Here is a 23,962-nt window from a genome sequence, read left to right on the forward strand (position 1 = left end):
CCTCTGAGGCAGTATATTTTTTGTATGTGAAGACATCTTGATTTCCTGTGACTAGAAAGAAACAGAAAGGAAAATGTGACAGAGTAATTTATCCTCACATCAATTCTGACAAGCTGAATAGGCAGGGACTGAAGCAAATACCTACAAATAGGCAACCTCCTTCATAATTTATATACAATTTCTGTGGTGTTATATGTTCAAGCCTTAGCTTTTGCACTTCATTTCTGTCTTCTTAAGAAACTAGTTAAATTTATTTTAATTTAAAATTCACATTGTTATTACTCTTTGTGAAATTGATGGTTCCAGATGAGGGGACAGGAATAGTTTCCTTTGAAAGCTTTTGTATCTTCACTCTACCTGAATCACAGTAAACTGCTACCTGGCCAGAAAAATATTCTCACAAGGATCTGAAGCCAAAGGAGATTTAATCTGAAGTTGTATCTTTAAGTGGTCTTGGCTTATGTGTGAAAGCACTGGAGAAAGGCCTGATGTGTATCATGAACCAGTTCCTTATTTTAAATAACTTTAATAATTTGAAAGATGTCCAGGATAGTAAAAATGACACTACTTGAACTCCTGAAATATTGCAACTCCTCAAGCTGCTCAATTGTATGAGGCGTAATTGAGACTTAATGCTTTTGGAGAAATAATAACTAAACTAGGTTTGAATAAGATAATAAAAGATTGCTCATTGAGCAGTTAACCTAGAATATAATGAGAAGTTGCATAGTGCGCATGCTCTAATCCCAAGTTAGCCAACATGTTGATTTTTTTTTAATATAAATGCAGAAATAATTACATCATTTAAAAAAATAATTGGAAAACTAAAAGGAAAGAGATTTTCTGGTGTTTTACAGTTTGAAGTTTAGTTTTCTATAACCAATGAAGAAATGTTATTGCAACTAATGCCATAACAATGAGATTTTCCTCATTAATTACCTGGAAATTTATTATATATTTATTTTTGTGTTTAGGGATCCAGCTCTGAATCTTCTGATGAAGTGGTTGGAAATTGCAAGGGTAGTGTTGGCATCAAAAACATCATCTGATGTTTGGTGATTAAGCTAAAGTTGGAGAAAGAGGAAAAGTACTGGAGAAAGAGGAAAAGTACTAGCCCCAACTGAGCTACAGCATGAGTAATGATGGAAGAAGATTCCCCAGCTATGGTGTGCATTTGTCGTATTTACCTCTGATAATTTCAATACTGTTAGTTCACAGCAGAGTTTGGTATGTTCTTATAAAACTGTTAATTTTTGGAACTTTTCAACTCTCTCTACCTCAACAAATATGACGAATTTAAGAAGAAAAAACCCAAAACATTTTCAGATATGCTTCCTTTCAGAAATGTGAACAAGCACTAAGATTAATGTTTAAAAGATAGACCTTAAATAGTTACAGAATATCAGACTACCTTCCTCTCATAATTTCAGTTTCCTTCATGTGGCTTTTAACTGGAATAATTTCAGTTAGTTATTACATAGCTTTTCTCTTTTGGAAACCGAACTTCAAAAATAGCTACTAACTGAAATCAAATTCTGCTCTTCACCCATATGGCTTTTCTCAAGATTTTTTTTATTATTATTGAAGTTCTGATTAGAGTTTTTAATTATGTTTTGTTACAAAAAATCTGGTTTTCTGAATGCGTTTATTCTTGTACAATAGGAAAAACCTGGTGGACACATCTCAAAGATATATAAAGCAAGGGAAATCTAGATGTCATTAGATAAAAGTTAAATATATTTAGTTAACCAGACAATGTAAATGATTATATCTGTATCTACATATTTACAGAATTTCTTTAATAAGCCATGTTTTAATGTTTTACAGTAGAAAACTTGTCACATTAACATTTCTGAAATATGGGAAGTAAGGAAATTTTACTTTTGATTCTTTTGGGTGAAAAAAAAAGTAGGGAAAAAATCTGTCCTCATCACACTCCTATTTTAAAATGTAGTCTTGGTATAGAGATATTTCATAGAATTATGTAATCATTAAGGCTGGGAGAGTCCTAAGCTGACTTCAAACACTAACCTACCATTGCCACGTTCACTGCTAAAACGTGTTCCGAGAAGCCACATCCACAGGTTTTTTGAACATTTCCAGGGACAGTGACACCACCACTGCGCTGAGCATCCTGTTCCAATGCCTGACTACCCTTGGGATGCAGAATTCTTCATCTAAACTAAACCTCCCCTGGTAAAATTCAAGGCCATTTCCTCTGCTCCCATCACCCCCTTTCAACCAGGCTAAACATCCCCAGCTCCCTCAGAGAGAAATATAATTTTCTGGAGATCTCCATAATTTACAATAATTCTGTATTGTATTAATACTGCAACAAACACTCTCTTATTTGTTTTGGTTCTTTTTGCTTGCTGCAGAGGCTCTTGGCTAAACACAAATCACTAATTGTAAAGGCGACAGTGTGAAGGTTTTGCAGTTCTTAAGATAATGTAATGTTTAAACTAAAATCCCAGTGTAAACTTGCACATTGTGAAATTCTTTTCCTACACAGGGTCCTAATGGTAATCTCAAGCTCTTAAAAAGACATTTCATTACCTGCTCAGGGTTTCAGTGTACTAGACAGTCCTTTTTTTTTCTGCTTCTGTTATCAAAGATGGCTTTGAAAACCTCATAGACTTTTTGTAATTTGAGAGCAGAATAATGCTGCACTTTTTCACTGCCACCCTTGCTGAGATGTTCCTATTTTTTTTTATCATTATTAATTTCTGTTCCACAATCTCCTAGAATATAAATTGTTTTATTTTGATTGGATTCTGGACAAAAAACCCAACCAACTAACCAACCACTCATACATCCACACACACATTCCAGACACCAGAAAAACAACCCCAAACTTCTCAAACTGTGACATTCAGGTGAAATATTGAGTGTCCTCTTTCAACTATCCTGCTAGAGTATTTTCATTGTATTATACATATTAGGTTATATGGTATTATCATATATGTTATGTAATTATATCACCATTATTATATTGTGCCCAATCACATACGTTGAATAATTATTTTAATTCCTGAATCTGCATTATCAATTTATTTTTGAACATTTTTTAAGTCTTTAACACATAACTACAATTACTCTGCAGTGTGTGACTTCTATCTATAGCTTCTCACAGGAATAGTAGTGAAACTCAACACTAATAAGAGCTGTAAAGTACTGTAATGGAGGCAAAAAATTCGTTCCTCACTCATTAAGGTTTCAGATGAACACACTCTTGAAGGACCTGAAACTTATGTCCTTGTCCTATAGTGGAGAGGAAATAATAATATAATGAACAAAGAGACAGTGTCATGGAAATGGAGAAAGTCTGGGAAGTGTCAAGGAAATACAGTATTTTCTTTGCCTTGCCAAGAAAAGTCTGGTCCCCCCTCCATATATTCTGTCCTCTTGCTGTGATAATAGGGGAAGAAAATAACAAAGCCAAACCAACATGGTCAGAAAATTTAACAACACGAATTTTCTATTAATTAATAGTTAATCCTTCTGCTATATGTTTTCACGTTCAGTGATTCAGTTAATATGCCATAATTTGGATGATGAGCTGTTTTGAGAAGTGCTTTCCTAGCCCCAGACTACATAGTGAGCAGTGGAGTATATGCTTTCAATGGCCTTGTCTGCAACTTTTCTCTGCAACTTAGAAATGAACTTCAGTATTAAATGACAGATTATAACCTATAGTACTGACACTAGTCAGCATAGAAAGCAGATAGCAAATGCATGCTTTGCTAACTGATCATGCAGTTGGGACACAGCAGCAGGAAATTTTTCATAACAGGTGAAAACTTAAGTCTTTTATAAGAAATCCTAATTCATCAGTAAGCTAAAAAACCCCCTGATTTCATTACAGATCACTTTCTCTTTCTCCCTGTCCCTAAAGAAAAACTCCAACAGCCAACTTTTAGATGTTTCTTCAAGTAACCTTCTTTTTCATACACCTAAAATAGGAGAAATCTTTGGTCTGATAAAAGGATCTACAGCTCTTAAAGTGTGATAAATAACCTGCAGTTAAATTTTCTTATACACAGCTGCAAAAGACAATAACCTTGCATGTTCCACACTTTTAGCAAAATCATAATCTCATCTTGTGAGAAACTGAGAGGTAATTTCCAAACCACTGCAGACTCATTTCTGTTAAAAACATGAAGTGTTTAGGAGTCTTTTTTTGTCTTGGATGGAAGGTTGTTGTGAGACTCTTTGTTCTCAAGGCTGAGGATTCATAGTGCGTCAACCTCTGAATCACTCTGAAAAGTAATTCTATATAATAATGAAGAAGGATATTTGGAGAGGGAACATATTCTTTGTCTGGTGCCAAGTACTTTTCTATGGGGAAATATGATCCCTCCTGGGCTCACCATCCTCTCCTGTTGGTATTAACCCATGAGCTGTTGCCTGCTTTCAGTAAGAGTCAACTTTCAACTACTCTCGCAGTTTTTGTGTGGATTAGACAGGCCATTTTGAGAGTAGAACGTGCTTTTCTTTTCCTTATTTCCTGGGTTTTGTACTCCTGACTGTTTGAAATAGTTGAGGAGTGTCCACGTGTTACCTGATGTGGTCTTTAGCTCGTTCATGCACGATAAAGCTGGGGTTATGATCTTCTCCTTATGCTAATGTTCTTCTTAAAGTTTCAAAAATTCTTCTGTTTAGTTTCTGGTCTGGCTAACTTAATTTATTTTGAACAGCGAGCTGATCCAACATTTTTTCTTTCAGCTGCAGGTGTAAGAAATATTTATGTTTCCAAGGAACTCCATCTCCCCTCAAATTTTTCTGTGGCTTTGATTAGTCAGAAGTTTACTGTAGGAGAAATCCCAGCAGTAGACTCCATAAAGGGGATTGCTATTAAACAGAAAAAACCCCAAGATAAATTTGGAGAGCAAAATTCTGACAAATAATATTTACCTGAAAGCAACATACAGACTTGACTTTCATAAAGGACTTCAGAATTTTTTCTTCATCCCACCTTTTCTTTTTTTTTTTCCCTAAAAAAGAAGTGGATCCTCAAAAATACAGACATGGAATATACAGCTTATCTTTAATTAAAAGGCTATTGGGGCCTACATTTATCTTGACAACTTGAATTTAACAGAGGATGATAAAAAATTTGCTCCATTAATTGCAAGTTTAAACTGGTGAAAAGTGATAATTTTCATTTGTTCTTCTGCATAATTTAAAAAAAACCCCCAACCAATATTTTAAAGGAATGTGTACATTATTTAACTAAACTCTTACAAGAAAATGTTGTGAAGAAAATAATCCTCAAAAATCCGACGGGCTTTTAAAAGAATTACTGACTCCTTTCTGCCTGTCATATTCTCCGTAATCAGAAAATCAGAGTTGTGCCACACATAGGAGTATATGAAATATAACATGTACAAGCAGCAAAGCCATGGGTTTGGAGAATCTGTGAGTGTAGAAATATGCAGGTTCTTACTGATTTTATAAGTCTGCAATTTCACTACATTTCCAGAAACATAAAAAAATAGGGGTTTTGGGCGGTATGTAATATTTGAAAATTCTGTCCTCTTGTAATGGAATTGGATACTCTTTGTAAAATATTTTAAAATTTGATGTGCAATTTTATGTGTCTGATTCTTACTGTCCAAGTAATTCATTGGAGGTATCTGAGTTTGCTTTCTGGCATCCTGTATTAGTTTTCACTAATTTTTGTTGGTTTTGTAGTTATTTTAATATATATTCATGCCTTTCTTGTATGGAATTAAAGAATTTTCATACCATTTCTTGTGTACAATAAGCAATTCCAAGCACTCATCCAATATGTCTAAATTAATAAGCTGTTCATTCTGTGGTCTGTCTTTGGAGTACTATCTACTCCTACTCTGACAGTCTACAGTAAGGAGGTGCATGAAAAGAGACCTTAGGCAAAGTAAATTTTCAAGTAATGAAGTGATTCTTCTATGGCAATAATTGCAGAAAAAGGCTATTTACTTCTAGGGTGTTTTTATTTTTCAGGTAGCTTGACTTGTACCTTTACAGCAATTGGCATCAACTTCAAGTGTATTTACTGAGGTTTTTAATTTCTTTAACTTCTTCCTTGATAAATTTCATTATCTACCAGAAGCTCTGTTCTTTCAACAGTCATCACACTGACATGTCAAAATACACAAAATAAGAGCTGCGTCGTCAGCTTTGTTAGACTGCAGAGAAAATAAAGATATGCTCCCTCTTTTAAAAGTGATGTGATTAATATGTTGCATAGGAATCAAGTGTATTGTACTAAAAAAGGGTGATCTTAATTTTTTTTTCTTTTTAAAAAAAGGGTTGAAAAAAATCTATGCAAGGATATATTACCTCCACCAACATCTCTCAATTTGTTTTTACAGTGATCAGAATAACAACAAACCACTAATCACAAAACTGTGACCTTAGTGTATGTGAATAAATACTTGTTAACTTCCAAAATGAGTTTTCATAAGGAGAAAAAGGAAATGCAGATGGCTTTTGAATGACAGTGCTTTCAATGGGGACAGGAAAAGTCAAATTTGTAGAAGAGACCTGATCAAACTTGGAGACCAAACAGAATTTTTAAAAGATGGGTTTTATAGTGGATCTGATTTCAAGGAGTTTAGCACCTCAACATTTAGCAGGAATATTTAGCACCTCAAATTATGTTGTTGCAATACCTAATAGTGAAGACAGCACTTTCCTCTTAATTGTGCATACAGTTTCCTTTTGCAGAGCTACTGACATCTTTTTGGATGCCATACGTACTTTGTAAGTGGTCACGTATCAAACTATTGTTAATGGTGGAATTTCTAGAGCCATGTTTTAAAGAGTGCATATGTCCGTAGAGTGCTGTCTCACAGGGTCAGGGTGATGCTGAAAATATATTGAATTCCTGATATACGTGCTGAGATTCAACAGCACCCCGCGCACTTGGTTTACTCTGCAAGTGGTCTTGTTATCAATTATGTTGAAATCCTACTGCTATTTCTATGCATATGAAGAAAACCGTTTGGATTATTTTTTGCATTTTACTTAAAGTATTTTGTATTTCCCAGTAAGAAATTACCATACACTGGTGTTGCTTCCATGACAGACATGATTTGGAAAAAAGTCAGTCTAACACTGTAATACAAAGGATGCTGAAAATCGTTATGTTGTAAAGAAAATTTTAAAACTGCCATGTGTTTAAATATTTTTTAAACTTTTAAAAAATTTTGTTTCATAATTTTTCAAAATGCAGTAAATTTATATATTTCAATGCAAATGTAAACCAGATCCTTTCAGAGAAAACACTAGGAAAGCCTCTATGTGCCTCAAGGCTTTCATATAAATTAATAAATTTTTACAAAGCATAATTTTTTTAATAATTCAGATAATAACTTCAGATGGTCTAATGTCTGAATACGTATTTCCTGAAAGATCATGTTTATAGAGAAGCTGCTCAGCGTATTTATGGGTAGTTTTACAATTTGTCAGAGTTGTATAAAGTCTTTCATATGCCTCTGAAAATTATTACTTTCAGATTCTTTTAGTTGCGTGATAAATAACTCTTGCCCAATCTTGTCTGTGTGGCCCTTGGTAGGGAAATTTTTGAACAACGATGGCATGATGTTATGTTTTCCACAAAATTGTTTCAAAATATAAATGCTTTATGAATTCAGATATATATTTAAGCTGAATTTCATATTGTTTTAGGAATAAGTTCAAATCCTTGTTGTTGAGGGATTTTTCTACTAAAATGGATTTTTGTTAGTACTGTTTTTATTCTGTAAAGAAGAATGGTAGACACTGCCTATACATCTCTATGTAACACATCATATCCAAATATAAGTCTTAGACTGCAATACCTATGATGCATTCAAAAGAAATATGGATTTTCTGCTTGCCTTTTAATTTTGTGCATAAAATTACCAAATGAAATCAATATGAAGTAAAATAATATGGAATTTTCACAGCTAATAAGTAAAATACATGAGTGTGTAATGTGTGATTTTAAGGGACAACACCAATAACTTCAGATAGAAACACTGAATTTTTTCTTTCTATTTATTCAAGTGCTGTCTGTTTTTTCTCCTGCTGTTTCTGGAAACAGCTAATGTGGGCCTCCCTGCAGTGAATCAGACACTATTCACTTTCTGCATATTTCTCAAAGTTCTGCATAAGGTAATTAGTAATCAGGTAAGGCTCAGTTAAACTTCTTCCACTCTGTAGTGTCTTCAACTGGGTGAATCATAGAATGTTTTGGGTTGTGGAGGTGTCTGAGTGTATCAATCTCAGGCCTTGGGAGAGGGGCCTGTAGTCTGCAAATCTAATGTTGTGTCAGGGCAAGCAGGGCTCCTTGACTCCTGGGAGAAGAAATGCTAATCCAGGTCTCTTTATAAGGCTGCAGTTCTGGCAAATTCATGGTTCTCTTTGTTCCTATTGGTTGTGTTCCTTCTGCAGTGTTTTACATATTCTTAATCCTCACCTCCTATTGGGCCCTCAGATTTAAACTCCACCCTTTTGCTAACCTTATAAATATACCCTACCTACCCCACATTTCGATCCTGTGGGTTTTTCCCATACTGCAGTTGTGCACCTGCTGTTCGCCTTTGTGGGTCTGTTATTTTCAGACCTTTTGCCTTTTGGATAAATCTTTGTTATTGCTACCGTCACTTCGGCTGGCAGGTTGCGCAGGGGTGGCAGGTCCGACTGCAGCAGCTTGGTGCCCAGACAGGGACCTTCTGATATTTCATAAGGATCTGCCAGGACCTCTCAGGGAGTTCCTCTAGCTGACTAGGCCACATCTTTCCTTCGAGGACTTCCAGATTTTTGCTGTGCCAGGCCTGCCAGGAGTTTGGTCGAGAGCCTGGGTGTCAAGAAAGGGACAGCCACAGCAGCAGTTCTGACAGCCCAGGTGTCTCGGGGACAACAGCCTGTGCCATTTGGCAGTCCACAGGATCCCTGGAGAAGAAATCCTGCAGGAGCAGGTAGGGAAAGGTCGTCATCCACGCCATCCTCCTGTCCTAACCAGGGAGGCATATTCTACCCGAATCCAAGCTTTGCTTATTGCAAGATGGGTGCCCAGATATCCCATGGAGAAAAGGACCTATACAATCAAATTAAGTTGAAATTGGCTACCCAGGGGAAATCATTTGACAAAAAGGAGCTCAAAAGCATCACTAAATGGGTTTTTAAAAATTTTCCTGGTGCTACAGTGCCAGAAATCATTAAGATAGAATTTTGGAAGTCAGTCGGAGTCAAACTGTATGATCTAACAAGAAAGAGAGACCCTGACTTGCTGAAATTGCTTCCCATTTTTCGACTGATATTAGAGACATTGGAAATGGAAGGAGACTGTCAAGAGCTCAGTGCCATCAGTAATCCTGTTAAACCTGGGACTGCCTCCCCATCCTCTAATCCAGGGAGTGGAATGAGGGAAGGAGCCTGCAATAGTAATAAGCAGAAGAGCGACCGACCTGCCTTTCCCCATCCTCCTCCTTCTCACCCTTCGGACATTCCAGGAGGGAGACACAGGGCTGCTGATGCCAAGGTGGTGCCCAGGAGTGAAGTTAATACTGCTCCTGCCACCCTGTGTCCTCCTCCAGTCCCTCCTTATGAGATTCAAGACGGCAAAGGCCAAGTCACCTTGGGTCTTCACAACTCCTTGCACCCTGTACCTCGGTGTTCTCCTCGTCCCTCCTTCTCCACCTTTTTCCCGACCACCAGAAGTGCAGTGGCTGGCATGGGAAGCACAGCTCACCACCAGCTGGAAGTGTCTGCAGCTATGGATGACTCTGCTGTCAATCACCCCCGAGTCACCGCCCCTGGCCCCACCCACTCCACATCAGGCCACACCCCTCTCAGGCAGACCGGAACTCCGCCCACCTGGGTTCCGGAAGGGCCCGCCCCCAACATGGCGGCACCCAGGCAATCAACACTGGAGCCCACTCTGAAACATCACCATGCTGATCATCCAGTTAAACACCATTCTAATAAAAAAATATTAATGACGTCGAGTTTGTCATCACAGGAGGACCTGAGACAAATTAAATCTGGGGATGACCACTGTGAGAAAATCCACAGGGCTGCAGTAAAGGGGGGGGATTGGGACTTGGTGTCAAAATTCAGTGTGACGCCCGTGCAGTATGGAGGGAGGGGTGTCAACCCTAGATGGGAAGCCGTAGCCTGTGGGGAGGTCAAAGAACTATGCAAAGCATCACAAGAGCATGGGAGGGAGTCATCATACTTTAGTAGCCTTTTGTTAGCCACCTTTTCTGCCCATGTGTTAACACCTTGTGACATAAAATACATCATGACCATGTTACTGTCCTCAGCTGAGTATGCCCTATGGGAAATGAGATGGAAAAGACTGTTAAATCAATTACTAAAAGATTATGCAGGGGACCAAACACAAGCCGCTTTAACTGTAGATCATCTAGCTGGACAAGGGGCTCACGCAGACCAGAACAATCAGGCAGAAAATCTTTCTCAAGCAGTCCTCAATGATATCAAGGATGCAGCTGGAAAGGCTCTTTTACAAGTGCCTAACGGCAACAAACCTAGTTTAGATTTTGCTGATACAACAGAGGATCCTACTGAGCCCTGCATGAAATTTCTGGGGAGGCTGAAGCTCGCCCTAGATCAGCAGGTTGTCCTGGGCAGGGCACAAGAAGAGCTGGGACTGGCATTTGGAAATGCTAACACCGAGTGCAAACAGATCCTGTGCTCTTTGCCATCAGAGCCAGAGCCCACCATCACACAGATGATTGCAGCCTGTGACAGACTTGCCACCCCAGAGCACTCAGTTCAGCTGGAAGCACAAACTCTTGCTCAAGCCCTCGCTGCCATTCAGGCAGATTCCAAGAAACAGCAAAACCAGGGATCCTCCAAAGAGTGCTATAAGTATGGGAAGGAGGGACATTTTGTAAGAGACTGTTCTCAGCATAAGCCAAGACCACCATTTAAGTTTCGTGGCTGTGGGAAACAGTTTTACTGTAACAATAGATTTTATCCAAAGCAGGGAAGCTGTAACCACCAACAGGGAAGCTGCAGGCAGCGGAGCACGGGACAGCAGCACGTGAGGACACGAGGACTCCTGTCACCTCTGTTAGAAACCACAGCAAGCCAGGAAGTCCGGAGCTGCAGCATATCCTCTCCAATCTCCCAACCATCATGCCTCCAGGTACCAGACTGGAGCTGGCCACAACAGAATCAGTGATGCTTCCAAACTCCAGAACCTATCTCATCATGACGAGTCAGCAAGGGCCATAACAGCCACGTGAGTTTTTAGTTCTTGGTAAAAGCAAAATCTTTAAAACTGAATGATTTTTTGTTTTACTTTCTGTCCTCACTGTCACTTCATCACAGAAGATCACTGCTTTCATCACAAGCCCTTCCCCCTTGTTTTATGCCTGAAAAGCTGATTATTGCTCAGGCATTTTTGTTACCACAGCCAAATGGTACGAGTGCCTTTGCCAAAGAGATGGGTGCTCTCCACCCCCGTTATGTTACCCAGATACTCGAAATTAGTCATTATTGGTTGAAAAGACTGCTTTTTTAGTATTCCTTTGCCCCCAAAGGATGTCCCATGGTTTGCCTTTTCAATAGAATTCTACAACAGACAAGCCGCTTTACAGAGATACCACTAGACTGTTTTATCCTGAAACATTGGTGTATGTCTACATGGATGGCATCCTTGTGGCTGTGAAAAATGATGTGTCTCTAGATGCCATTTCAAATGCAGCAATTGCAGCCATTCAAGATGCAGAGTTCACCATTGCAGAAGCAAAAATCCCATGAGCTTCACCAGGGAAATATTTAGGATTCCAAATAACAGAACAAACTATTCTACCCCAACATATTCAGCTAAGAGACAATCCCAGGACACTCCACAATATGGAGAAGCTTTTAGGTGCCATCAGTTGGATTAGACTGTTACTAGGAATTACAGATGAAGATCTTACACCGTTATTTGAATTGTTGAAAGGGGACACCAAGGCATTTAACAACAGAAGCTCAAGGTGCACTTAGTAAAGTTTTGCAGACTATCAAGACAGGTCAAACCCATCAAATTAACCCTGATTTACCTTTTTTTTTGTTATTTTAGGAAAAAGCCCCTGACCTCATTGTTTAATTTTCCAGTGAGACACTTGTGTTTATGATCCTTTGTTAATTTTAGAACAGGTTTTTCTATCCCACCAGTTAGGAAAAACAATATTGCTCCACATGGAATTATGTCTCCATTAATTCTGAAAGATTTGAATCTAGATCTTGTTTACTTTCCCTTTCTGGAGAAGATTTCTCAGTTATTCTTTTACCTACAACTTCTAATTATTTAAATTGGTTAATACAACAATCTGATTCCATACAGTATTCCTTAGTTAATTTCATGGGACAAATTTTGGTTCATTATCCAAATCATAGATTGTTACATTCATGTTTTGAGTTAATCCTAAAACCACTTAGAAATCTTGTTCTTCTTAATGCTATTAGCTTTCTTTACAGAAGGCTCAGGGAAATCCCAAAAGTCTGCAATAACCTGGCAGAATCCCAAGACCAAATAATGGGAGTCTGACATGAAAATTGTAGAAGGCTGAATGAAAATCATTGAATTGGCTGCTGTAGTCCAAGTATTTTCCAAGTTCACAATTCCTTTTAATTTGGTTACAGATTCCTTTTGTGTTGCAGGTGTTATAGAGAGAGCAGAAAATTCTCTTTTAAAGGCTGTACCCAATGACAATCTTCTGGTTCACTTAAATTAATTTTTGCCATTTGTTGTAGACAGCAGCCCTGTTTTATAATACACGTCTGTTCCCATATTTCCTTACCTGGTTTCATTGCAGAAGGTAACACGCACACAATGTCCATTCAGCCTATGCTGCCAAACATTTTTGAACAAGGTCATCTAAGCCACTCATTTTTTCATCAGAATACCCCTGCACTAATGCCTGTGTTTCCCATCAACAAAGACCAAGCAAAGATGATCATAAACTCCTGCCCAGATTGCCAAAAATACTTCCTTCCTTTGATAGGAGAAGGAGTGAACCCTAACAGCTTGGAACTATGGCAAGCAGATGTTACACACTATCCATCTTTTGGGTGATTTAAATACATATATGTATCCATAGATGCATTTTCAGGATCAATCTGTGCTTCAGCTCATAGTGGAGAAAAAGTCAGAGATGTAACAAAACACTTCCTACAAGCCTTTGCCCCATTACATTAGAGGCTCCCCAATAAATAAAAATAGATTATGGCCCTACTTGTACCTCACAGAGAGTACAACAATTTCTTAATACATTGGGTGTCAAACATTCTACTGGAATTCCATATTTCCCTACAAGCCAGTCCATCATTGAAAGAACACATAAGTCTCTTAAAACACTTCTAGAAAAACTAAAAAGGGAAATGGAGACCTTAGCAATATCTGAAAGGGTTAGTAAGGCAGTGTATGTCTTCAGTTTTCTAAATAATTCATTAATGGAGCCCAATCCACTAATTATGAGGCATTTTTCAAATACCACATAAGCAAAATTAAAAGAGAGGCCACCAGTGTTACTTAGAAACTAGTCAAATTCTAGGACCTTTCCCACTTACCACTTGGGGAAGGGGGTTTGCTTGTGTCTTCACACATAAAGGACCCAGATGGATTCCATCTGGAAACATCAAGCCTCATCTCTAACTGCTAAGAGAATCCTCTGTGCTTCCAGAAGTCGGTTCTGAAGACAATACCAGAACAAGAGCAGACAAGGACCTGCTCATGATGTTCAAAAATTCTTTGCTCATTTTTTGTGATTTCTTAAATGCTGTCGTGCCAAAACAAAACATCTTTGTCACGCTAGCAAACATAGCAAAACAGGAAATGATGTGCCTTTCAATAGCCAGCCCAGGGAACCCTTTTTCTACCTGCCTCGTTGGGTTACCTGTGGATGTGTGGTCAATACCCAAGGATGCCATCTGTACCCTGCAGAAAAATAGTCCTAAAACCACAAAAATATATAATAGTGTAGATTCCTGGGACTATTGGACCTGGAAACTCCCACAGGAGCTGCAAGAATTGGAACTACTGAGCTCAACAAAAATGGATTATTGTGTGAAATTTTATTATATAAAAGATGCAAAAGTGATTAGAAAAGAAATGAAACCTAAAAATTAAATGGATGAAAAAATAGTGAGATGGGGATGTTTCCCCACGCAATCAGCTGTACAAAAATCAAAGTTTGTGGTGTAATAACACTTCATCCATCTTGTCCTGGTGCAGTAGTCACCCCATCCAACTTCCACCTGGCATCTTCTTAATCTGCAGGGATAGGGCTTGGTCAGCAATCCCATCGCACATCCAAGGTAGGCAGCTTGAGGTGACTTAGAGTGCTAACACCCAACATTACCATGGCACATAAAGGAAAATTGGCCAGATTAAAAAGATCTACTCACTAATTCATAAAAAATTGTGATGATAAAATTACTTATTGGACCAGGTCAACTAAAATTGTAATGTCTGCACTATTGCCATGGGTAGCTGCAGCCAAAGCATTAAAACAACGAAAGGGAATTGGGTGTTAGCTGAGTAGGCAAACCAGTACTAATCAGTTGCCCTCAGTGAGCTGCTTACAGATATTGACAGCATCAGGCAAGTGACCTTACAGAATGGAGCAGCCATTGATTTCCTATTGCTAGCAAGTGACCATGGTTGTGAAGAATTCAAAGGCATGTGTTGCATGAATCTTTTTGATCATAGTGAGTCCATTCATCACAGCATAAGCATGCCAAAGGAAGGGGTTAAAAACTTACAAATAGTTTGAGGAAAAGACTGGATCAACACGTTGTTAAAAAAATGGAAACTCCCAAGTTATATGCTTTCCATAATCAAGAGCGAACTTTTAAGGTTAATACTTGTAGTTACCAGACTAATTTTATTACCTTGTTTGTTTGGTTACATGCTGAAAATGTTTAAGAATTTGTTAAGTGCTATGCTCATAGAAGAAACAAACAGGGGATTTTTCCTCAAACCCAGTAGGATTCAAGCTGCCTGAGGATATCAGTCTCAGGCCTTGGGAAACAGGCCTGTGTCTGCAAATCTAATGTTCGTGTTAGAGCGAGCAAGGCTCCTGCATCACTTCATGGGAGAAGAAATGGTAAACAAGGTCCAGTTCTGGAAAGTTCATGGTTCTCTTTGTTCCTATTGGTTGTATTCCTTCTGCAATGTTTTACATATTCTTAATCCTCACCTCTTGTTGGACCCTCAGATTTGAATTCCGCCTTTTACTGAACGTTACAAGTATATCCTACCTACCCAGTTCAGGGTCCTTTGGTTTTATCCCATACTGTGCTGGTTCATCTGCTGTTTGCCTTCGTGTGTTTGTTATTTTTGTTATTATTAAACCTTTTGCTTTTGGATAAATCTGTTGACTGGTCCTTTATTATTGCTAACCTAACTTTGGCCGAAGATTCTGCAGTGGTGGCAGGCTGGGCTGCCACAGGATTGGAAGGAACCTTAAAGATCATCCAGTTCCAACTCACATGCCATGGACAGGAACACCTGACTAAGTTGCTCAGATTGACATCCTGCCAGACCTTGAGCACTTGCAGGGATGAGCCATCCACAAGATCTCTGTGTAACCTGCCCCAGTGTCCCACCACCATCACAGTCAAAAATTTCTCTCTTATATTTAATTTAAACCTACTCTGTTTCAGTTTGAAGCTATTCCCCTTTATTCTCTCACTACATGCCCTTGTAAAATGTCCTTCTTCAGCTTTCATGCAGGCCCCCTTTGAGTACTGGAGAGCTGTTCTAACGTCTCCCTGAAGCCTTCTCTTTTCTATCAACCATCTTCTCAACTCCAACAACCCCATCTCCTCCAGCCTGTTTTCACAGGGGAGGTGGTCCAGGCCTCCCAGCATCTCTGTGGCCTTCTCTGGGCTTGCATCAGTAGGTCCAGGTTCCTCTTATGTAGCGGGCCCCAAGGCTGGGTGTGTTACTGCAAGTGTGGTCTCTAGAGATAGAGCAGATAAGGAGGATGACCACCCTCAACCCACTAATCACATTTCTGTTGATGCAGGCCAGGATGCACTTATCTTTCTGCGTTGTGAGTGCACTTGATTGAGCTTCTCAACCATCAATATCACTAAGTCCATTCCAGGGATCCATTTCTCCACCCATTTTTCAATTCATTCTCCTGACAGTCTGATTTGGGCTTTAGATTGCCCTCACCCAGGTGTAGGATCTCTTGTCCTTGAAGTTCATGAGGTTCACACAGGCCCACCTCTCAAACCTGTCAAGGTCCTTCTTATTGGTATTGCTTCCTTTGAGGTTGTTGACTGCACCATCAACAAATTTGTTGATGGTGGGTCCTGTCCAACAGCCATGTCTCTTGACAAAGATAGTAAGCAGAGCTGTTCCCGGTAATGACCCCCAGAAATGTCATTTGTCAGAGGCCTCCATTTGGATAGTGAGTGAAGTATAACTTTTTGAATGTGACTATCCAGATAAATTCTTCTCCACTGAGTGGTCCACCAATCAAACCCATGCCTCTCCAATTTAGAGACAGGGGTGTTATGCACAGGGCAGCATCAAATGCTTTCTGCAAATCCATGACATCAATTTCTCTGTAACCCTGTTAAAGAAAGCCACGGTGTTTGTCAAACATGACAAAGATATTAGGAGAAATTGATTCATGGATTGTATTTTAAAGCATTGGAAGAGGCTACGGAGGGAATTGTTAGAGTCACCATTCCTGGGGGGTTTTAAAAGATATGTGGATATGGCACTTAGGAACATGGTTTAGAAGTGGACTTGGCACTATTGGATTAGCAGTTGGACTTGGTGATCTTAGAGGTGTCTTCCAACCTAAAGGATTTGCCTCAAAACAGTGAAAATGTTTTGGCTGTCACCAATCACTACTTTAATTCCACATGTCTTAGCATAGCTTTCAGGGGCATCTGATCAAAAGTCTCATGAAAATGAGCTGAGCAAGTTTGGGTTTAGCCAGAAGAGGAAGCTCAGGGGGACTTTCTGCAACTACTTGAAAGGATGTTGTTGCAATGTGGGGGTCATTCTCCCAACTAAGAGGTGACAGGATGAGAGGAAATGGCTTCAGGTTGTTAGATATAAGGAAAAATCTCTTTGCTGTAAAGGTGATCAGGCATTGGAACAGACTGCCCAGAGAAGTGGTGGGAATCATCATCTCTGGATGTGTTCAAAATGTGTGTGGATACGACACTTGAGGATATGGTTTAGTGGTGAAGAGAGTAATGCTGGGTAAACAGTGGGACTGCAAAATTTTAAAGCTTTTGCAATCTGAATTATTCTATGTTCCTGCCACACACCGAGGAGAGAGTGACCAGCCTGTATTTTCCCAGAGCTTTCTTTTTGACCATGAAGTTTTTTTCTGCTTTTCCAGGAGATGGAATCTTCACCTGACTGCCAAAACTGCTCAGTGATAATGAATAGTGTCTTAGTCTGAGGTTCCCTCAGGACCTGTGGATGCATCTTATCAGCTTCCATGAATTTCAGGTTATAGATGGTCTTGAATCTGATTTCCAAAGGAGGAGGTTTTTCACTCAGTCCTTGCTTTCTGTGACTTGGGTGGGGCGGCTGTAGCACTTGCTGGTGAAACCTAACACAAAAAACAGTAACTCAGCCTTCTCCATGCCCCAGGTAACCAGGTATTCCATTTCCTTCCAGAAAAGAAACATCTTCCTAGGTGCAGAAGCTGAACTTATGACATGGTGTGTGGTAGTGTCACTGACTATTTATTTTATTAACTATTTAAAAACCAATGCACCTGTATTTTATGTGTTGCTTGCTTTTTTTTTTTTTTCTTTTTTTTACCCCCCAGGGGTCCTGCTTATAGATTCTACTTAGATCCTGACAAAAAGGAGAAATTACAGTTATGGTTGCAAAGAAAAATATTTACTTAATCTCTAAATTTAACTTATGTTTTCTGCTCTATTAATCAACCTTAAACGAAAAGTATTTTCAAAAGTTACAAGCTTTATTGTACCCATGAGTTCTGACATTTAAAAATATTTCAGAATTTAATAATAATTTTAAAATAAGGGTTGACTGATTAAGTTACTGTTTGAAGTCTGGGTAGAGGCTAACAGTAGTTTTGTCCTAGTCATAATGTTGCTGTGAGTAAAAAATACGTGCTCACCTATTTAAACCATTGCTTATTTCTTTATTTTTCAGAGGTTTTTCATGTCAGGTTGAAATGGATTGCTTTCTGTGCATATGTTTGCTATTACTTAGACGAGTTCTCTGGATTAGTCGGGGGTGAGATCTAGAGGATCTCATTAGTAGAAAACTGTTAACCTAGACCAAGGTAGACTGTGATAGACCAATTAAAGGGTCTAATTCTAATGGATTTAAAATTTATATGCAAGGATGTTGTGTTACTTGTCTTTCCTTTTTTTTCCCAAGTACAGAACAATACACTCTTTATATAAATACAGTTTGGCACAACTGCTAAAAGATTCAGAAAATCTGAAAGAGTGCCAAAATCCTCTATCTACAGGGATTTAGCTCTAGAAGTCCTAGTCTTCCTAGAAAATTGTAGGTCAAGGAGGGAAGAAGATTGGGATAATTATCTTTGTTTATAAAGTAAAGAAAGACTGATAAAATTATCTAAAATTTTTTGAAGCAGCCCAATAAATGGTTATGTATTTATTTCACAGGAAAAAAAATTAAATCTGCTTAACTTAGCCTTATAAATAAAAGATAGACTGGGAAAATCCATGCCAGGGTTTTTTGACAGAATTTGTTAGGAGGAGGGAAGAAAAGGCATCTTTTAAAGACATCCTCATACCAAATTAAAATATTGTTGAGGAAATATTTGTAGTCTCCAAAGAGGGTAAGGAACAGCTGTAAACTTCGTATTATTCACTAATTTTTTATCATTTAAAAATAAGATTCCACACAGATAAAGTGCGAGGCATTTATTTTTCTTTGATAATTGGAAATGGAATTGTGGTGTGATCAGTGCTTACCTCTTTTAAAGTCAACCACTTGGAGTCCAAAAAAGAGAGAGAGATGTTTATATATATATAGAGAGAGAGAGAGAGAGAGTCTATAAGAGGGCATCCATTTTAGGAGCTTGGGCTATTTTCCATTGTCGTAGTTGACAGAGAGATGCCAGCTCTTCATTGGTGCTGCTTTTCTTCAGTTATAAAGGGGGATTAGTCCGCCGAGGCTCTGCAATTGCTTTATGCTGGCATAATTGTATGTTGCCATTAAAAGGAGGTCATGCAGCTGCTGGGTGAGCTTAATAGGAAATTGATTTGGTCATAAACTAAGCTGATGAAAGAAAAAAAAAAAAAAATCTATCTCTTTGTTTGGATGCATGAATACTGTTGCTGCCCATTACAGCAACATGGAAATGCACAGAGAATTCAAGGAAAAGCATCTGTGTTGGCTTAAAGTGAGCCGAGCCCTCAGGTAATGTGAGCACTCTGCTAGGAAATATTTATTCTGATATTCTGTATGAATTTGTCTGCTTTTCTGCCATATCTTTTTGCATATGCTGTGTGTCTGGGACTAAAGCTACCTTTCACTGGCATAGAAATTAATTTTCTGTGTGGGCTGGGTGTTTTTTAATTGCAGTTAGTAACTTACCCTCCTCTTCTTTTGAAACATCTGACCTATGTAATTGTTGCAGCAAGAAAATTGTATTAGAAAGAATAGCAATAAATCATAATGTGGGAATTTAACTCATAATAGAAAACCAGTATATCACTGCTGAAAGGAGCAAATAGAGATGTTTGTCTTGCAGAAAGAACTACCTGTTCTCTCGTGCTCTGAAGCACTATTGGCAAAAACTGATTTGGTTATGTCTGTCATGCTCACACACTGATGAGGTCTTCAAATTACCCAAATTACTTCAAAATGTTGTTTCACCTTACAATCACAAGGGCCTATCTTCCAAATGCTGAAATCCCCTTGACTACCAGACGGTTTCCATGCTAGCAATTTCTGTAAAGCTAGGTGTTACGGTTTAACCCCAGCCAGCAGCCAAAGCCCACACAGATGCCAGAAGAAGTGTGGGTTGAGATAAGGACAGTTTAACAGGGAAAGCTGGTTGCACACACAAGCAAAACAAAAGAAAAAATTAAGTTGCCACTTTATATGCTGACAATAATGTCAAATGATCTGGAATATTCCTGTGGTCAGTTGGATCACCTGTCCTGGCTGTGTCTCCTCCCAGCCATTCAGGCACCCCCAAACCCCTCATCAGGGTGGAAATACAAAAGCAGAACAGGCCTTGGCTCTGTCTAAGACCTTTTGAGTAATAACAAAAACATCTCTGTTATCAACCCTGTGTTCAGCACAAACCCAAAACACAGCTCCATACCAGCCACTGTGAAAGAAATTAACTCTACTCCAGCTGATACCTGCACACTGGCTTTTGCAGTGATATACTGAAAAAGTGCTAGATAAATTAATTAGAGTATTTGCATTTCTTATGCCAGTGGGTAGTATCACATTTATATGGCAAAGTTGTTTTCACTGGTTCTAGCTTAACTTTTAAATTTTCTTCCTTTGTGAAGTCATCATTTGGATCCAGAGACAAAGTTCTGTCATCCTTCTTCCCTCTGCCTTTCTGCCCAGGCTTGTAGGAGTTGTCAGACTAGCTGACATAGAGTTAGTTGCAATGTTAGCCTTCCTAAATGAGGGGAAAATGCTAGCAGTCCTTCAGTGTACTCTAATTTTTCAGTTAAAAACTTATTTAAATAGCTAGACTGAAGGGGCAGAAAACTGATAATGTTGTTATTAATATCATTATATTTCCATTCTCTCATGATGCAATATCACCATCCTCTTTAAAAATAAATGGATAAATGAAATTTTTGAAAACTATAGAATATAGTTTAAACTATAGAATATAGTTTAACTATAGAATATACAGAAAACTAGTTTTGTGATTCTAATTGGACTATTTTTCCCCTGACCTCTTTTGATTATGCTACTGATTATTGAATTATGCTACTGATTTTTTTTTTTTTTGTACTTAAAAATTATGGGGTCTTCTATCTTCTTGTAAAAACGGGCAATGTAACTCCAGACATTCACGGCACACTCATCTGTTTGATGCCTTGGAGTCTTTCCATGACTTGATGACTTGCAGTGTGAAGCTACAGTTAATAAAAAACATCCCTAACAAACAACAAACACACTCACACACAAAACACTCCCACCAAAAGCCCAAACAAACAAAAAAAAAGTGACTACATAAAAAAAAAAAGTCTAAGTCTCAGAAGCAGATCTGACCAGAATTTGTTTCTATAAAAGTTTTCATTCTAATGACAAAACAACTTAGCATTCATTGTTTCTCATGCTGTTACCTCCTCTTGTGGTTTCCTCCTGCGCAATCACTTACTCAGCACAGTAAAGTGATGATAAAGCTCCACTTCCATTTTGAGCTTATTGCAAGCCCTCTCTTTTTGAACACCATGACTGAGTAACATTTTGAGCTGAAAGATGGGAATAACTTTCTCTCAGTTAATGCATAAGCTGTCACTCTATTGTGTTAAACACATCTTGTTGTTTTGTTGGGATTTTTTTTGTATTGCTACTTATCTGTGGCTCTTTCTTACAAAGTAAATCTAGTCTTGGTGATATAAAACTTACAGAATTTCCTGATCTTTTTAGAGATGCGTTTTATTATTTTAAGTCGCCATTAATGTTACTTACTGTGATAGTTATACAGCAGGTGGAATTAGTGACTATGTTTTGATGATATGAGGTATCGCCAACTAGTATATTATTGTCCTAAGGTTGGCCTCTGAGCATCTTATCACATATTTATATATATTTATGTGTTCTTTCAAATAGGGTACAGTCTGCTCTCTTTTCAGGCTTGACAGACTTTCTGACACCACAGTTTCAAATACCTGCCTGTAAAAAGCTGATTCAGATCCGTTTTTCCCATATATTTTCTGTGAAAGCATTTGTATATACATGTGGAGTAGAACCCTTTTTTCATGACATTCCCTTTAAATCCTTTTTTTTTTTTAATGTAAGGTAGTAATGCCTCTAGTGCTTGGGTACTATATGCAAACAGAAATTCTCAGGTTATTTTTTAATTTATTTTTGTGTTCCCTGTATTAAACATGCAGAAACGTGTTTAAGCTATGTCAGAATTATGTTATCAGTGTTTACATTCTTTTAAGATCAATTAGAAAATTTAAATAAAAAATACAGATAAAAATAAAGAAGAAAATGCTCTATACATCTATCATTAAAATAGTGAAGTAATGAATGATTTGTTATTCAGTTTTTACTGAATATATTACTTCCTAATGCTTGTAAAATTCCTCACTGTTTTGCAGAAAGGAGAAAAATCACACTAGAGTTCTTTTCAGAATTAATGAATATCAGCACAACCTTTTCAGCTACCCTTGCTTATGGTTCTGCAAAGCCAAAATCTAAATGGGCAAGAATACTGGCACATAAAAGAGAGGAAATTTTTCCATATAGCTTAATGTATTCACTCCTTGACCATTTCTTTTCTTTTATTGGAGGCTATCAGTATGTCCAAAATCATTACATTCATGTTTCACATCCCTGAAAAATTCAAGCGTAATTCATTGTTTCATTGTCAGGTGTATCAATTCCTTTCTACGGTAATTAGCCTGGGTCTCTGTAAATGCTGCAAATCAGCACAGCTTTAAATATATGGATGGATTCAAAAAAATTGTAAAAATGTAGGTATATCCTTTGATTTCTGACTGGTACAAAGATCTGGAAGATGCTTTTTCCTCCCTGCATGCTTCAAATCTTTTTACAAGTGCTTCAGGCCCAGAGAAATCTCCTTGTGTAATATAAATTTATTTCAACCTTCAGTAACAAATCACAAAACAAGCAGGAAATAAGAAGAGAAGTGGGGCAGGAGAGGGAAGAAGGAGGGGTGGAGGAGGAAAGAGATAGAACAAAAATTCTAAACATGGAGTAAAGGAGGATACAGATTTTAAAAAACACTCTCCTACTATTGCAACATGCTGACTCTTCACTGCTGCCTGAAATGCTTTCAATTCTTATTTTAAAAGTCATCATTAAGCAACTAATAAGTCAAGACATGATATCTCTAAAGTATATTTTCTCATAAACAACTCTCAAATTAATTCAAGAGAATTTCCATGAGTTAATTATCTTCTTGTGAAATAAGTTTTGTTTTAAAGGCCTGTAATACAGCACTAGAAATATGTATGGAAGGAAAATATGTAAATGTTCATAAATTAATGTAATGAAAGATATCCTGAAATCGTATTTTAGTTCTTGCAGAAAATATTCGTGGAACTCATGAGACAATTATGAAAATTAATGTTTGCACACTCTTGTGTTCTTCAAGTGCTGAGTTAACTTTTTCATACTATTTTCATGTCATTCCTGGGCAATGAGTGGCTGGGGTTTATTTAAGCTTCATTTCATACTTCATTCATAAGGGAAGAATCTGTGCAGGAAGCACTACAGAGAGAATTTTCTCTTTCTTTAGAATAAGGACAATATATTTAAGGAGGTTCATAGTATAAAGTCATTAGCTCAATTGAGTATTGCATATATTCCATCAAAACTGCTGAATCGTGTGCTGGTTTTATTTACCTGAACCTCTTAATTTCTGGGCTTCAGTAGCACTACATTGACACATAAAGAATTGAGAAAACTTATGTGGAGTTAGGTGCACTGTACAGGGAGACATCTCTCACTATTTTTGTTTCTACAGATCTGATTATAAAACCTATGGCTTTCATTTACAAAAAAATATTTAAAATATATTGACATATACTACTAGCCTTTTTTCTTGTCTTAGAGATGAAGTTGTTTGGTCTTTGTAAATAATACATCCAGCTTGCAAGACAATGAACTAATGTTAACTTCTACCAAATAGCTTTGGACAAGTACTGTTGTGCCTTGAAACTTTGGACTTCTCTATATCCGGTTTACTGCCTGTTTTGATTGGCCTTTGTTTTCATAACAATAAAATTTGCTGATATGTATGTATTTTAT

The 23,962-nt window shown here is 37.9% G+C and overlaps 1 protein-coding gene and 1 long non-coding RNA gene across 2 annotated transcripts; one reads left to right on the forward strand and one right to left on the reverse strand.

The window, feature by feature from the left end:
- Positions 1-101: 101 nt before the first annotated feature.
- Positions 102-9,784, reverse strand: LOC135290293 (uncharacterized). Its single transcript, XR_010353039.1, has 3 exons — positions 9,607-9,784; positions 4,915-4,994; positions 102-4,725 (listed from the first exon to the last, which is right to left on the reverse strand). It is a non-coding gene; the product is annotated as an uncharacterized LOC135290293 (long non-coding RNA).
- LOC135290292 (uncharacterized) lies at positions 8,051-15,371 on the forward strand. Its single transcript, XM_064404217.1, has 2 exons — positions 8,051-8,157; positions 8,787-15,371. Exon 2 carries the CDS (start codon positions 9,035-9,037, stop codon positions 11,177-11,179), a length of 2,145 nt encoding a protein of 714 aa, XP_064260287.1. The 5' UTR covers positions 8,051-8,157; positions 8,787-9,034; the 3' UTR covers positions 11,180-15,371.
- The last annotated feature ends 8,591 nt before the right edge of the window (positions 15,372-23,962 follow it).

The sequence above is a fragment of the Passer domesticus genome, chromosome Z (genome assembly GCF_036417665.1).
Source record: "Passer domesticus isolate bPasDom1 chromosome Z, bPasDom1.hap1, whole genome shotgun sequence".
Taxonomy (NCBI): domain Eukaryota; kingdom Metazoa; phylum Chordata; class Aves; order Passeriformes; family Passeridae; genus Passer; species Passer domesticus.